At 41.5% G+C, this 14,248-nt stretch overlaps 1 protein-coding gene across 1 annotated transcript in view; it reads left to right on the top strand.

Annotated features, from left to right (window-relative positions):
* Nucleotides 1-14,248, top strand: part of fbxl17 (F-box and leucine-rich repeat protein 17) — a 238,438-nt gene that overhangs the window by 76,822 nt on the left and 147,368 nt on the right. The window contains exons 7-8 of the mRNA XM_085425861.1: nt 238-345; nt 10,822-10,952. Coding sequence (XP_085281987.1) covers nt 238-345; nt 10,822-10,952 — 239 coding nt within the window. The remainder of the gene's footprint in view (nt 1-237; nt 346-10,821; nt 10,953-14,248) is intronic.

The following is a 14,248-nucleotide window of genomic DNA, read 5'->3' as shown; positions in this document are numbered from 1 at the left end:
TTGGCTCAAATCTGACAGCACCAGTCTGTACACGCTACTGTTGAAAGGCACTCTTAATAGATTTTTTTATTCGTTATTTATTTATTAAGCTGGCAAGGTCATCTTTAACAGCAATCTGCACAAGACAGAAAAATGGGAATCCTGATGTTTTTCACTCTGATTTTAACATGTTGACTCTCAAAGTCTGAATGAATGAAACATGTTGAATGAATCCTTCTCTGCTCTTCTGTTTTCCAGGTCACTGATCAGTCTGTGCGGGCAGTAGCAGAACATTGTCCCGAGCTGCAGTTTGTCGGCTTCATGGGATGCCCCGTGACCTCTCAGGGAGTCATCCATCTGACTGCGGTGAGTATGACAGCTATTCTTTACTTGCATTGCTGTAGTTTACCTTGAGTCCTCAGTGAAGGCCCAATCTTCTGAGCTCCATCAGTGTGTTTACTTACAGTAAAGTAAAAGTGCATCCCGTTGAGCCACTTTAAAGAAGACTAATTTCTCTTTTTCACAGTAATTACTTGTAGCAGTAAATGTCACCACAAGTTCTGGCGTGACCAACATTTTTGTCTAATCCTGTTACTACAGGTCAGCTCTGTGCATTGCCACAGGCCATGCATTGTCACCAGGGGGGAAGTTTAACTTTTGGAGAGTAAACTCTGTATGCCGGTGTGTATTTTATCTCAGACTTAGTTTTGAAGTTATTTCTCGTTAACTTTTAAATCTCATGAAAGCCTAATGAGATGAATCCTAATAATACACTGCTGTTCTGACTACACCCTGCTGTTTGGATATTACCATGCTAATGAGCAGGGCTCCGTGCTTAAAGGCGTTCCATGCCATATAAACATGGACACACATGCACCCACACACGGTGATTGCCTGAATTGAATTCACCAGAAAAACACTGCACCTTATTTTTCCTCTCATTTATTTCTTTTCCCCCAGCCTAACACCCACATAGGACGTTTGTGCACCCACGTGCGGATGTGCATGTCATGTCCACGTCCACGCATGCTCGTGTAATACAATTCCATTTGCGTTCGATGTACTCCGGTGTACACTTGAGTGTGCGCGTACCTCTGTGGACCTGTGTGCTCCCATTCCTCCTCAAATGCAATTACAGTTGTGTTAATAGGACTGAGGCACCCGATGCCACGCTGCATTATTAGATTAAACAGCAGATTAATTTGTGCTCATGCTTTTGGCCCCCTATCATCTCTGCAGCCTCTGCTGACCTTGGCCATGGTGTTGTAGACAGACAGTAATGAAGCCAGCCAGTCATAACAGCATTAGCATACATGGAGGTGGACGCGTACATACACCTCCGCCCTCACGCACGCACACAGTCTAGCACACCTCATTATTATTTATTACAGTATTAACCAAGGTGAAGTTTTAGGAGTTCAGGTGAACAAGTTCATAATTCTGATAATGTTTATATATATTTTTTTTGAAAGATGCAGATTTGTCACACAAGGCGAGGCTAAAAGTCCTGGAAGGACAAAAACAAAAACCAGATTCATAGTAGCTTGTTTTGATCGTGTGGTCGCCCAGTCGACATCAACTGCACATGTTAAAATTTCACAGACACTTTTGGCTTAAAATTGTCTGGTAGTTGTGTTATTGGCAGTGGTTCGCAACTCTACTGGTAAACGTACAGTACCTCCGGAGAAGCTATGGAGTGGACTTTGTGGTAAAACTTTTGTTTACTTTTGTCTTCGAAGTACAAAAAAACGCTTTCAGCCTCATCACGTCTCTCATTATGCGATGTAACCCACGTACACACACAAAAAAATATATAAATAAAGAATATGTTGCATTATTGTAACAATAACAGCAAAATAGTTTAACCAAACCCCACTCTTTAATTGATAAGAAACTTTATGCTGTAATTGAGCTATATGAGACTGAAGAAGACTCGGATGGAGTGAGGAAATGTTTCTCCCACTGAATCAATTTTCTGGGATTTATGCTTGATGTTAATGTAAAAAAACCAAACAGCTTGGTCAGTATGTTATTACTAAATGATTCCAAGCGCTCAAATTCGAACTATACCGTAACTATATTTGATTGAGAGCGCTTCTTCATTCCTTATTCAAAATGTAATGGCGCTCGTTCTTGTTGCTCACAATGAAATCAAAAATAACTCGCTTTTTCTCGAAGGGAGTTGCTATTTAAGCGCTGGAATGATCTTAAATTCTGAAATATGGCAGGCTGGAAATGTTTCAGAGATAACATTTTATTCATTTGGTTTGATTCATCTCTTTCTGTTTCTTTTCTCGTAGCCTCCGTTTTGCTGTCTCTTCCTCTCTCCATCCCTCTATAATCTCTGACAGTAATTATCTCATTTAGCAGTTGATTCCTCCTCTCATTGATTCCCACTCGGTCCCAGCCACTGTCGACTGAAAATCATATTCTCTCTTTTAGAATCGTTGCATTTCTGATGACTCCGTGGACCCGCATGCCATTCCAGGACTGTAGCGCTGCTCTCTTGTTCGATTATTGCGCACTCCCTCCCACTTTCTTCCTCCCTCGATCGCTCTCTCTTTCTCTCCCTCTTGCTGATAATCTTCCTATCCTCCTCACTTGCTACTCAGCTATGTGCAGGAAAAAAAAGAAAGAAAAGAAATCCATTACTTTTATTAACTTCTCTCTTATGACACACTCATTTCAGATTGATAGCCTTTTTATACCGACATTTCAGAAATTAATGTATGAGAAAATCAATTGAAATCATATTTTCTAAATCAAGTGAGCCGATGGTAGAAATAGGCCACCCGCGGCGATAAGTTCGATGCAGATGGTCTGTAGAGTAACTGTAAAGCTGTAGCATTTACGCTCCTCTGATGGTTTTGCCGTGTTTCAGTATCACAGGAGCTGTGCTGATCCGCGCTGATGTGCAACACAACTCGATATTTGTAGCGAGGCGCTGTTTGATAAATCATCATCTTGTTAATAACTAAAAGGCAAAATCAAGATCTCTGCTGGCTGTGAGCGTAGAGCTTTCTAATGGAAAAACAAGTAACACTTTTCCTTTCTGGCTGTAAATTAAACATTATATGCTGTTTCAAACGTGAGAACAAAAACTGATGATTTTAAGAGTAAACGTGTGTCTAATGTGGCTTAGTGTTTTACTGTGCCAGGGATATACTGTAAAAATGTCTTTACGGCTGCTTTTAGATTAAAGCTCAAAGTTGGCTCGAAGCTCTTGACATTAATAAAAGTTTTATTGATGAGGCTTGTCACATCCCAAGGCTGTATAATGGATACAAAACATCTTGGGGTGGAGGCTTTGTGGGTGTCCCCAAGCTTTCAGCGATTCGGCGCTCTCCCTCTCGGCAGCTAATTTGAGAACTTTATGTATATGCGTTCGTCTGTGTAGATCTGCTTGGAATTAATCATTTTCCTAATTCGGTTTCAGAGGGTTCACCCTTTAGTGAAGTCTGCGAGAAGCTGCAGAGGTGGAAGCACAATAGGTTTAGTGTGTGCGTCTGTGGTTGTAGGTGTAAAAGGGTGGAAGGTTCGCTCTGCAGATGCGATTGTGTGTCTGTGCGTATCGTTGAGAAGATAGATTTGCGTGTATCTGAGATGGGGATGCATGCTGTGTTTTCTGTGCTGTCTCTTTTCCTCTCTGGCAGTCTCTGATGCACTTTGCTGTTACCTGCACCAGCAGAGTCATTATAAAACTCTTTAAACAGTGCCGTTACCTGTTTATGTCTCTTTCTCTCTCCAATCTCTATCTGGCTTTAGTCTTTGTCACTCAGTATGTATCTCTTTGTCTTTTACTCATGCGGTATGTGTTTTTGTCTTTCTCGCTCACACACACACACACACGCACGCGCATGCACACACGCACGCACGCACACACACACACACACACACACACACACACACACACACACACAGTCGATTGTGTGTCTGTGCGTATCGTTGAGAAGATAGATTTGCGTGTATCTGAGATGGGGATGCATGCTGTGTTTTCTGTGCTGTCTCTTTTCCTCTCTGGCAGTCTCTGATGCACTTTGCTGTTACCTGCACCAGCAGAGTCATTATAAAACTCTTTAAACAGTGCCGTTACCTGTTTATGTCTCTTTCTCTCTCCAATCTCTATCTGGCTTTAGTCTTTGTCACTCAGTATGTATCTCTTTGTCTTTTACTCATGCGGCATGTGTTTTTGTCTTTCTCGCTCACTCACACACACACACACACACACACACACACACACACACACACACACACACACACACACACACACACACACACACACACACACACACCCTCCCTCTGTCTCTCCATCTTCCTGTCAAGTGGTGCTCTTTTCTTCTGGTAGTGATTAAGTCCAAGGTCGGCTCTATCAGAGAGCCAGTGTTTGAGAGCAGCTCTGGGTGCCAGAGAGCCTTCATTCCCCGGGCCTTAGATGTCCCACTGATGGCTTCCCTTTGCTTGTCATGCCTACTCACAATGCTCCTCCTCATACATCAGCCTATCGCTGCCCTAAGACACCGTGGGCCTCAAAATGCCTTTGTGTGTGTGTGTGTTTGTGTGAAAGTTCCTGCCCAAGGCAGAGGGAGATGAGGCCAAACACATAACAAATGGAGAGACTGTTGAAGAATGTGTCAGACATGAAAAGGGGTATATTTGGAGACTGTAATAACTATGTGTTGTCTTCCTCTGATGTGCAGAACTTGGATGTTTCTGGTCTTAATTTGGGGCCTTGTAGATTAATTCAGCCGTGCTGCTCCAGTGGTTTTTGTTGTTCTTCCTGAGAAAAAGTTAGGACCTTTGAGGAATGCTCTCTAAATTTGACAGAATTGGACCGTGGGTAATACCTCATTCTCTCTGTGTGTTTATGAGCAAATAAAACAGTCTGGTTTATGACAGGGAAGCTATTTAATTTCATAACCAGCATCATATGTTCTATCCATCGTGGTGGCTCAGTGGAGTGGTTTGCACTCGCTTGACTTCAAATTTGGCTTACAGCATATGAATGAATGAAAAAAGAAAGAGTGGGAGAAAGAAGTAAGAAATTATTGATTTCTTTTAATTAAATTTTTTCTGTTAGTTCCCACAAGCAGAATATTAAAAAAAAATCACAAAGGTTAAGATACAAGTCTTCACCCACTGCCACCTGGGAGCCCTCCACTCCGCCGCTCTCACCCCACATCGAAAAAAGTGGTGTCTGCCGGCCTCTTATCGCCCCCGCCCCCCTCACTGGAGCACAGAAAATATATAATCAGAGTGCCCTGTGTCAAACTGATAACCCCCAACACAAACCAAGAAGTAAGTGTGTTTGTGTTCACATTTATGTGTACATATGTGCGCGTCACTGTGTACTCGCACATCTGTGTTGTGTCTCAGGGGTGGTAGAGAGGATAAAGGGGAAAGAAGCAGCAGAGGGGATTTGGATGGAAAAAAGGTAATAGGGTTGTGGGGGTCGCAGAATGAGTCGAAAAATTGTAATAATAATTTTCTTGACTGCTGTATGGAGGAGATTGGGGGATTTATGAATATAATGAGGAGAGAAGAGCCTAAGGATGATGTGCGTCTCTTGCAAGAGTAATTGAAGAATAATTCATTTGGCTGTAAGACTTTTAACTCAGAGACAGACAGAGATAGAGAGGTTTTTGACCTCTGGAGGGAGGGATATCATGTCTCATTATTGGCCTAACTAGTGTCACTGTGCCGTGACTGCCAACCAGTGCTGTCACTTCGGTTTGTGCGTGCGTGCGTGCATGCGCGCGTGTCTATATGGCCATTTGGCAGGAAAAACCAACCGTCTCTATCTCCTTGAGCTTTTTCCTCACCACTGAGTTTGTTATCAAGACCAACACATGCAGGATTAGTGACTGAAAGGGAGAAACAGAAAGTGAAAAGGGGGGTAGGAGAGGGAAAAGAAGTGATAGACAGTAGATTGGCACGCGACAGATAAAGAGCAGAGTTAACCACACACACACACACACACACACACACACACACACACACACACACACACACACACACACACACACACACACACAGGGATCAGCTCACTGGTCCATGGCTGATGCAGACAATGTATTTGTGATATCAGATCCATGGCCTGTACCATTTTTCTTTTTTGTTGCCTCAGTCCTTTTTCAAATATTCATATCATTCTGTCTGCTCAGGTCTGTATGCTATTAAATGCGTGTGTGTGTCTTTCAGAGTGTGTGTCTGGGAGATTGGGGGGGCTGGGCCATGATTTAGGCTTACCGCAGAGGGATTGTCTCGACACAGCTTTCTTCTGTCTGACTGAACTGTCTGGGATGTTCCGATATGGAGGAAAAAAAGCCGACAAAGACGGTGCGTGCATGCATGAGTGCGCACTCGTATTCACCTAGCGACACCGCTGCCATTCGTCCCACCTTTTTGCCCCTGCTTCAGCCTGTCTCGCACAGTCCCAAACACATGCGGACAGCCGAGCAGACACCTCAGCAACACCTTGTGACTTTGACTTCTTGCTCAGGACTTTGAATACACTTGAAAGTGACTGGCTAAACTTTGTCTAGGCGATTTCGACTCGTCTCTATTCATGTTTGGCGGTCTTGGAATTTAAATGCTGATAGTTTTACTTAAAAAAACAAAAACAAAGAAAACAGTTCTTGCAAGCATGGGCTGTTTTTTCTTTGGTACATTGAGACCTGTTTTAACTGACCAAATTCACATAGTAAATCTTGATGTGGTTAAAAATTTACTACAGTAATGAAACAGCAGCAGCTCATACTTTCCAAATCGAACATGTTCGGTATTTATGACTAAAACAATGCTCACTCTGTCTGTGCTTTTTAAATGCCATCCCACTTCATGTCAACTGGGATACTGAGGTTGATGGACAACTACAGCCATGAACTCATGCTGTTTTTGTGCCAGCACTCAAACCATGACATCATATCCTCTGTACGGGGTCTACCAGGCCTCAACTTCCTGCTTGGCATCGTCAGCCTTGTGTAAATATATGTAGTAATGGCACAGGTAGTTATAGCTCCGTAGTCTGGCACGAAACCCCCCCCCCCCCATTTAACGTGATATTTTGTATTTGACCTCCGACTGAGGCTTTTCATTTTCTTTTCTTTCTTTTTTTGGGACAAAAGCTTCTAATTAGAGCAGGCAAAAGCCAAACGGCTTGTAGCGTGGCGATCTCAACTGGTCATGTGGAGTGAATTAAACAACCTCTTTTTATAAAAACATGTTGCTACACCTTCGTCTCAGACCAGAACAGCTTTCAGCTTTTGCCATTTGTCTTTGCTTTTCTTTTTCTTTTTGGATGGATGAGTTTGAGCAATACATGAATTGATTTGGCGCCGGAATCTCATTAAATTGAGATTCACATCCTTTGTTGTGATTTTCAGATTTGTCACATTTTACGTTTTCAGTGTTGTTTCTGCTTTGTAGGAAATAATGAAATTGAAGTTTGATTTTTACGACTTTAGAAAAATATATTCATTGGTATTGAAGTTTAAAATATCTCGTCGTTTCCAATATGTATTTAACTACTTATGATTACAGTAATTCTTTCATAACTATATCTTTAATATTGCTGTAGATATAAATAATTATATTGTAACGTTTGTCGTGCAGTTATTTATCGGTGAAATAAGTATTCAGACAGTGATTAACAGACAGAGAAAAATGGGAAATTCTTGTATTATAAGGGCAGAAATGACAAAAGAAAACAGTCTATAGAAAATAAAGTAAAATAAAGCACCTAAACTGGCTCAATAAAATAGAAAAAGAAATCTCAGTAAGTGAAATAACTGAGATTCATAGCAGAAGGGCGATACAATACAGTGATATTACAATATTGTATTGTAATATAATATAATATATTGTATTTGTTTAAGCAAAAGTCCATAAAGGTTTGCAAAAATAATTCTTAAATAGGCAAAAATAAAACTGTTCATTATACATGATTGGAGCGTGTTATAGCATTCAGTTATGGGAGCAGTATTATTTAAGTATCATGCCAACAATACACTGTAGTGCTCTAATGGTTTCATATATTTTTTAATTGGGCTCCCTAATCTATGCCAATACAGTTGAGTCTAAAGTAAATTAGATGGAAGTAAAATTTATTCAATGTGAGCTATAAGTTCTTCGAAATTGTAGTTTATTACAGTGTTTCATATGACTCTCCTTAGATGCTTTGCACCACTGAATTCTGCCCATGTAAACATGGGTTCATATATTATTCCTATAATTGCTGTGCACATAAATTCCTGCACCATGCATGTGTTTGCGGGGCGGGAGCGACACGCTGGCCTCAGAGCAGCTGGATTTTGTAGGTTTTCCCTGTTTTTTTATGAACGGCATGAATAATTATCCAGGTGTTGCTGCCAACTCAGAGGAGACGAGTCAGACTCTGCCTAGTTACAGACCTCAGCCAACGAGGAGAAAAACCTGCCGAAACACTCACCAAATCCCTGCTCTGTATTCTCTTGCTCTGCGCCTCTCTCTCTGTCTCTCACTAGTTTTCTCTCTGTGTGTTTTTCCTCTGTTTCGGTCTCTTTTGCCCCGGTGTGAGTTTGAAACTTGTTTTCTTTCTCATCTCGCTCTATAACTCGCATGCTTTCTCCTTGCCCTTTTTCTCCATTTATTTATTTGTTCTCCCTTTTTTTTTGATTCACACAAATACTTGGGTGTAAAACAAGCTATAATATGAGAGGAAGTTATTAAATACGCTGGGAGTATTAAAGCCTTTCACGTCTAAATCAGATTATATCTATCAGCAGTGCAGAAGCAAACACTCGCACTGTAGCCTTGTTTTTTTTTTTTTGTGAGACTTTTTATTTAATGGATGTTTTTCTTTTGGCAGATGTCTGCTAAAGTGTGGAATTTATTCTCACGCTTGGATAAACAAAGTCTCAACCGTGACTCTGTCTCTTCCTTCTCAGGAAGATTTCTGCTAAGTTTTTAGTATTTCTGCAACCTAGCTACACACTCAGCCAATCAAAACTCACACTGGTTGGCCTGATTTCTCATTGGTTGTCCACATCAATGAAACTGTTTCTATTGGTCGTAGTAAAAAAAATTACATTTAGCAGACATAAGCAGTTTTGAAGATTTGGAGAACAAATACTGCTTTTGATGCTGGGGCTTTTAAAATTTACTTCAAGCTTATTAGTCATACATACTGAATGCAAATAGCTGTCTGTGTGTGAGTAAAAGCGTCTGCTGTGGATGGTAATGATTTTGTGTGAGTGTGTGTCTGTTGTGGTGAATATTTGGGGTGTTGGTCACTTAGCCCTACATCAAGGTTCGAAGTATGCTGAGCAGATTTGTGTTCCCACATGAGTAAACCAAGTAGAGACACACAGACAAGACAGATGGACATACGCACGCGAACACACACTGGCACGCACGCCCCGATCAGCGCCATCCTGAATGAATAATTTAGCACTTCGATCCAACGCCGGCCACAGGGGCACATGACAGTTTTTGTGTAAATGTGGGTTTGTGTGTTTCTGTGTGCTGTCTTTGTGAACATCTATGATAAACCACATAGTTTGGGGTTTTCCCCCTTTCATTACTTACTGTTGTTTATCATGTCAGTTCAGCTGTCCCTGATGGTTACTGCCACATTCTTGACCTACCTTTGCACACACAAGCCGTCTAATGTTTATTTCATTTGTATATCTAAGCATATTTTCATAGGTGAGGATATGATGGGGGGAAAAAAAATCGTTTCATGTTTATTTCATGCCTAAGCAGATCTTTTTATCACAAGAGGTGTGGATCCAATTTTCTCTGAGAAGTGACAGAAAAGCCAGAGGCTACAGAAGAACAGAGAAACGGAGCGGTTCGACAGAAGTAAAGGTTTTGAAAGCCTCCTTTATTACTTTCAGCGCTGCGCAGCATCCTTAGCGTGTTTGTTTGCACTCAGTGTGCACGTCTGATTCTCGGTATGTGGGGAAAGGGGAGAGCGTTTACATGTGTGCTTACTTCACGCAGCGAGCCGTGGTTATCCATTCCCCCCATGTGACTTCATGCTGGTAGGTATATGTCATGCCTATGGAGCCGACAATAGGGCTCACTGATCTTAACGGCAAGTGTAAGCTTGTTTTCTCTTTAGCCTCGGCCGTGACATTTACCTCTACGCCTCCCTGGCGGCTGGTTGGAACATCATACCTCTGTTATCTTGCATCCCCGATGTGTGCATGAGTTTGAGTGTGTACATGTGCACCTGTGCCTTAAACACATTTGGGTATGTATGAGAGAAAGTACACCTGGAAAAGCCTTTGGTAATTTCAACGTGCAGGCACGCTTGTTGAATAGTATTTCAATTTGGGTTTGGGTTTTGCTTGGAGGATTAATCTAAACCCCCTCTTATAAGGTATTCAGATTGGAAAGTGGGATTATTGAAAGTCGGAGAGATAAAAGGAAGAAGGAAAGTGAATGCTCTTATTGGCTCAAAACCCCCTCACACCAGGCATACGGCACAGAATTGTAAACAGTAACCACAAGCAATTTCATAGCATTTATCTGCCTGGTTAGATTTTGTTTTGTGTTCCTGCTGGGTGTTTTTTCCCAGTTTTTCCTTTTCTTTTTTTTTTGGATTACGTGGCAAAATACAAGTTTACTCAGTATATAGAGATACAACTTCTTCATTTCTTTGGAATATAACAAAACCGTGTATGTAATTTAGCACAGCTTGCATATCGCACATGCTTTTCTTTAGGAATTTCTTTCTGACTTTTTGGAAGTTGGATTGAAATATTTTGCTCTTTGTCTGCTCTGATCAGCTCCCCGTCTGCTTTGTTCAGCATCATTTTTCCAAATCCTGAAAACGGTTTTGTGTGTTGCCTCTTGCAGCTGCGTAACTTGAGCGTCCTGGATCTGCGACACATCTCGGAGCTCAACAACGAGACGGTGATGGAAGTGGTGAGGAAATGTCGCAACCTCAGCTCTCTCAACCTTTGCCTGAACTGGAGCATCAACGACAGGTATGTCTTTAATGTGCTTTCTGAGTCAGCATGGACCATCTCGGTGCATGCTGACGGCCAAGTTTGCAACACAAACTTTGGGTGGGGAAAAAATAGGAGCAGAAATTTTGTTGCAGTTAATGAGTTCAAAAATAGATTTATTATCCAAAAGTGGTGTCAAACGTCCAATTTGTGCCAATACTCACATAAAAAGTCCAACAAAAAAGGTTCAGTTGCTCTGCCCCCTCCCACTAAATTATTTGACTAATGGCTTATTAGGGCCTTAAAAAAATGATTTAAAAAATGCGGTCTTTTTATGGGGATTTGGCTTTTTGTCATAAAAGGAAAGTAAATGTCATGTCTGGAATCATAAGAAAAATTGCGATTACGCATTTGATAAGCAGTAAATTTGGAGGGTTTTATTGACTTATTAGTTTTATGAGATCACTTTTTCCTTTTTCTTGTGCATTCATTCAGTTATGTGTGCATACTTGTACAACTATGCACACATAGGAAATGAATGACTTGCGAATTAAAAACAAGTTAAAAGAGCAACAAAAACTTTTCCTTTTTTATTTCTTGCTATTTCCTGCTCTCAACCTTTTCTTTCCCCATTTCTTTTTTTCCCCCACTCAAATGTGAGACAGGGCTTGTACTGTATGTGACAACAAGAGTAAACCATCTCCTTTTTTATTTATTAGCTTGTGTTTTATTCATACGTTTCTATTTTAATCTATTGATCTACAAGGGTTCTCTGCAGACTGTACTCCCACTCTGTCTTAGGAGTGTGAGCACAATATTGAATGCACCACGATGCGTAGCAACAATGGAGGCTGGCGAGCATGCGTGCGCATGTGTGTGTATGTGCACGTGTGAAATCGCTCTTGAATTATTGAGTTTACAGCAGACGTGTGGTAGGAAAGTTATGGTAATACTTAGCTACCTTCATCGATTGAAAATCGTGGAATTTGGTGGGATCCTTATAGGAGCGCATTGTGCTACTAACTTTTTTTCCTTTTCAAACGCACATTTGTGCACACAGAGGTTCAGCCTCAAGCGATTCAAAACTGCAATGATTGCATATTGATATTTACTGCATTGGTCCAGAGGCTGAAGGACTGAAGATATGTGTGTGTGTGTGTGTGTGTGTGTGTGTGTGTGTGTGTGTGTGTGTGTGTGTGTGTGTGTGTGTGTGTGTGTGTGTGTGTGTGCTTGACTGGATTTGTCTGAATCACCTGTGGGAATATTGGAATTTAAAATGGTGTGTGTGTGCGTGTGTTTGGCAGTCTGTGTGGGAGATAAAACTAGGTTGTTCTGTATGTGTGTGTGGCAGCATACAGTAGGTGTGCTGTTGACTTATGAATGAAGCAGAGATGGTGGGGAGTGACAGGCTGAGGTGGGCCATTAGTGGCGTAGGAATCCTACATGCTTGCTGCCTTGACGCTGCTCTGCTTCCTCACCTCTTATTCCCTTTGCTGTTTTATGCATGAGTCTTTACGAATCTCGTGATGTAGCTGAGTGTTAGAAGAGAAGTAAGTAAGTGAGTAAAATGTTGTGAGCCATTTTCAGGCAGAATTAAGAATCTTGCTGCTTTGCTTTGATTAAGAATTTTTTTTTAAAAAAAATGCCTAAATTTCTGCTCAGCAACAGATTTTCCTTTTTTATATATTACCAAAGCCTTAATATTCAAATGTGACAGAAATTTTATTTCCTGTGTTGTGACTAAAATTAGCGCTGTGACTCAATAAGAACTTTAATCAGTAACTAGAGTATGAATTAGATAGCAGGTAGATAGATGGACAAGATGGACACACACTCTCAGCAAACAAGCCTGGCAGGAAATCAGAGACTAGACTGTGGCTTTATGATATCTTACAGCTGCAGACAGACTGCCAGTCCCAAGGTCATCAGGTCATCTGGGTTACTGCTGTTGGAGAAGCCAATACATACTTCCACACACAGGTTTCTGACTTGTTGTCACAGTGAAGACCAAACTGTCTTAACCCTCTCTGACGTAAGTGCTCCGAGGGTACAGCTAGGTCAGCTTGTGCCTGTGTGTGTGGTTCAAACTGATGACAGTGTGCTGTGCACAGGTAAACAGGCAGAGGAAATGACCCCTTATTTCCAGGCTCAATTTGCCCCCAACAAGAGGCCATTGGGGAGATGGAGCTCAGTAGGAGGTAAAACACTCCAGTCTTTCCCCCCCCCCTTTTCTTCTCCTCCTCGTTTCCTCTTTTTCTTGTTTTTCGTCTTAAGAAATATAAAAAAAATATATGAAAAACCCCCCGTGTCATCTTGCTTCCACCATTGTCCTCAATAATAGCGGAAAAACTGCCTCCCCGTGTACAAAGGCGAGAGTCACAGTCCGATGGGCAGATTGCGACAGTGGGACGCCTATTTTTTGGTCACTGTCATTTCTTGGGGAGAGAGGATGTGATGTTCTGCAGGTGGGCAGTGTTGGCCCTATTATTTCTCTGTATCCTCTTCCAGCGATGATAGGAGAACAAAGTGGGATTGTGTTTTTCAAATGTCACAGCGTTTGAAAATGGGGAGCGAGTCATGATCAAAGCCGAATGGCAGAGCAAATGGCAGCGCTCACTTTTTAGATCCAAGTTGAGAACAGTGTCAAAGTTAAACGGTTTTTCTTTATTCTCTGGTGCTTGGTGCGTGGTGAATTTGTGATTTTTTTTATTTTTTTTGTTACCACTGTGTGTTGTTGTTTGTGTCTGTGTGCGGAGATTCTTTTTTATCTGAAATCTTTCTTTCCTGCTGTCGTGATTTTTATAGTATAGTGTTTTTGTGTTTGTAAATATGGCTTTTATCATAGTGCAGTTTTTCTGCTAAGGCATGATGACATGAAAGATGAGATTAAAAAAGATCTACATGATGTCACGCTTTAGGACTTTCTGTGTGTGTGCGAGTGGCAGTGTGTTGTAGTGACGTTTGTGGTACAGAGTTTTCAGTGGTTCTGGTAACAAAAAAAAGTAGAGTCATCCAGTGTTCAGCTAACATTAACTGGACACAAGGCCTGTGTTGACATTCAGATTTATGTGCAACCCCGGCTGTGTCCGTCTGCTTTTGTGTGTGCATGTGAGCAAGCTCTGGTCAGCTGGCCTGTAGTCTTTGCTGAAAGCAGATGCGTGGAGTAAGTGAGTCATTTATTTTATGAGATCTGTATTGTTGGAAGTTGGGCATTTCCCAAAAGCCTGGGCGTTCTTTCCCTCCGTTTCTTTCCCTTTATTCATCTCAGTCTTTCTGCCAGCTTCATTTAAACAGGGGAATCAATATTCATCCATTCCTTCTTCGCTTTGTTACTC

The sequence above is a fragment of the Rhamphochromis longiceps genome, linkage group LG12 (assembly GCF_057381845.1).
Source record: "Rhamphochromis longiceps isolate RC_006_pf linkage group LG12, R_longiceps_female_GT1.1, whole genome shotgun sequence".
Lineage (NCBI taxonomy): Eukaryota > Metazoa > Chordata > Actinopteri > Cichliformes > Cichlidae > Rhamphochromis > Rhamphochromis longiceps.
This window is presented reverse-complemented; position numbering and strand designations above follow the sequence as displayed.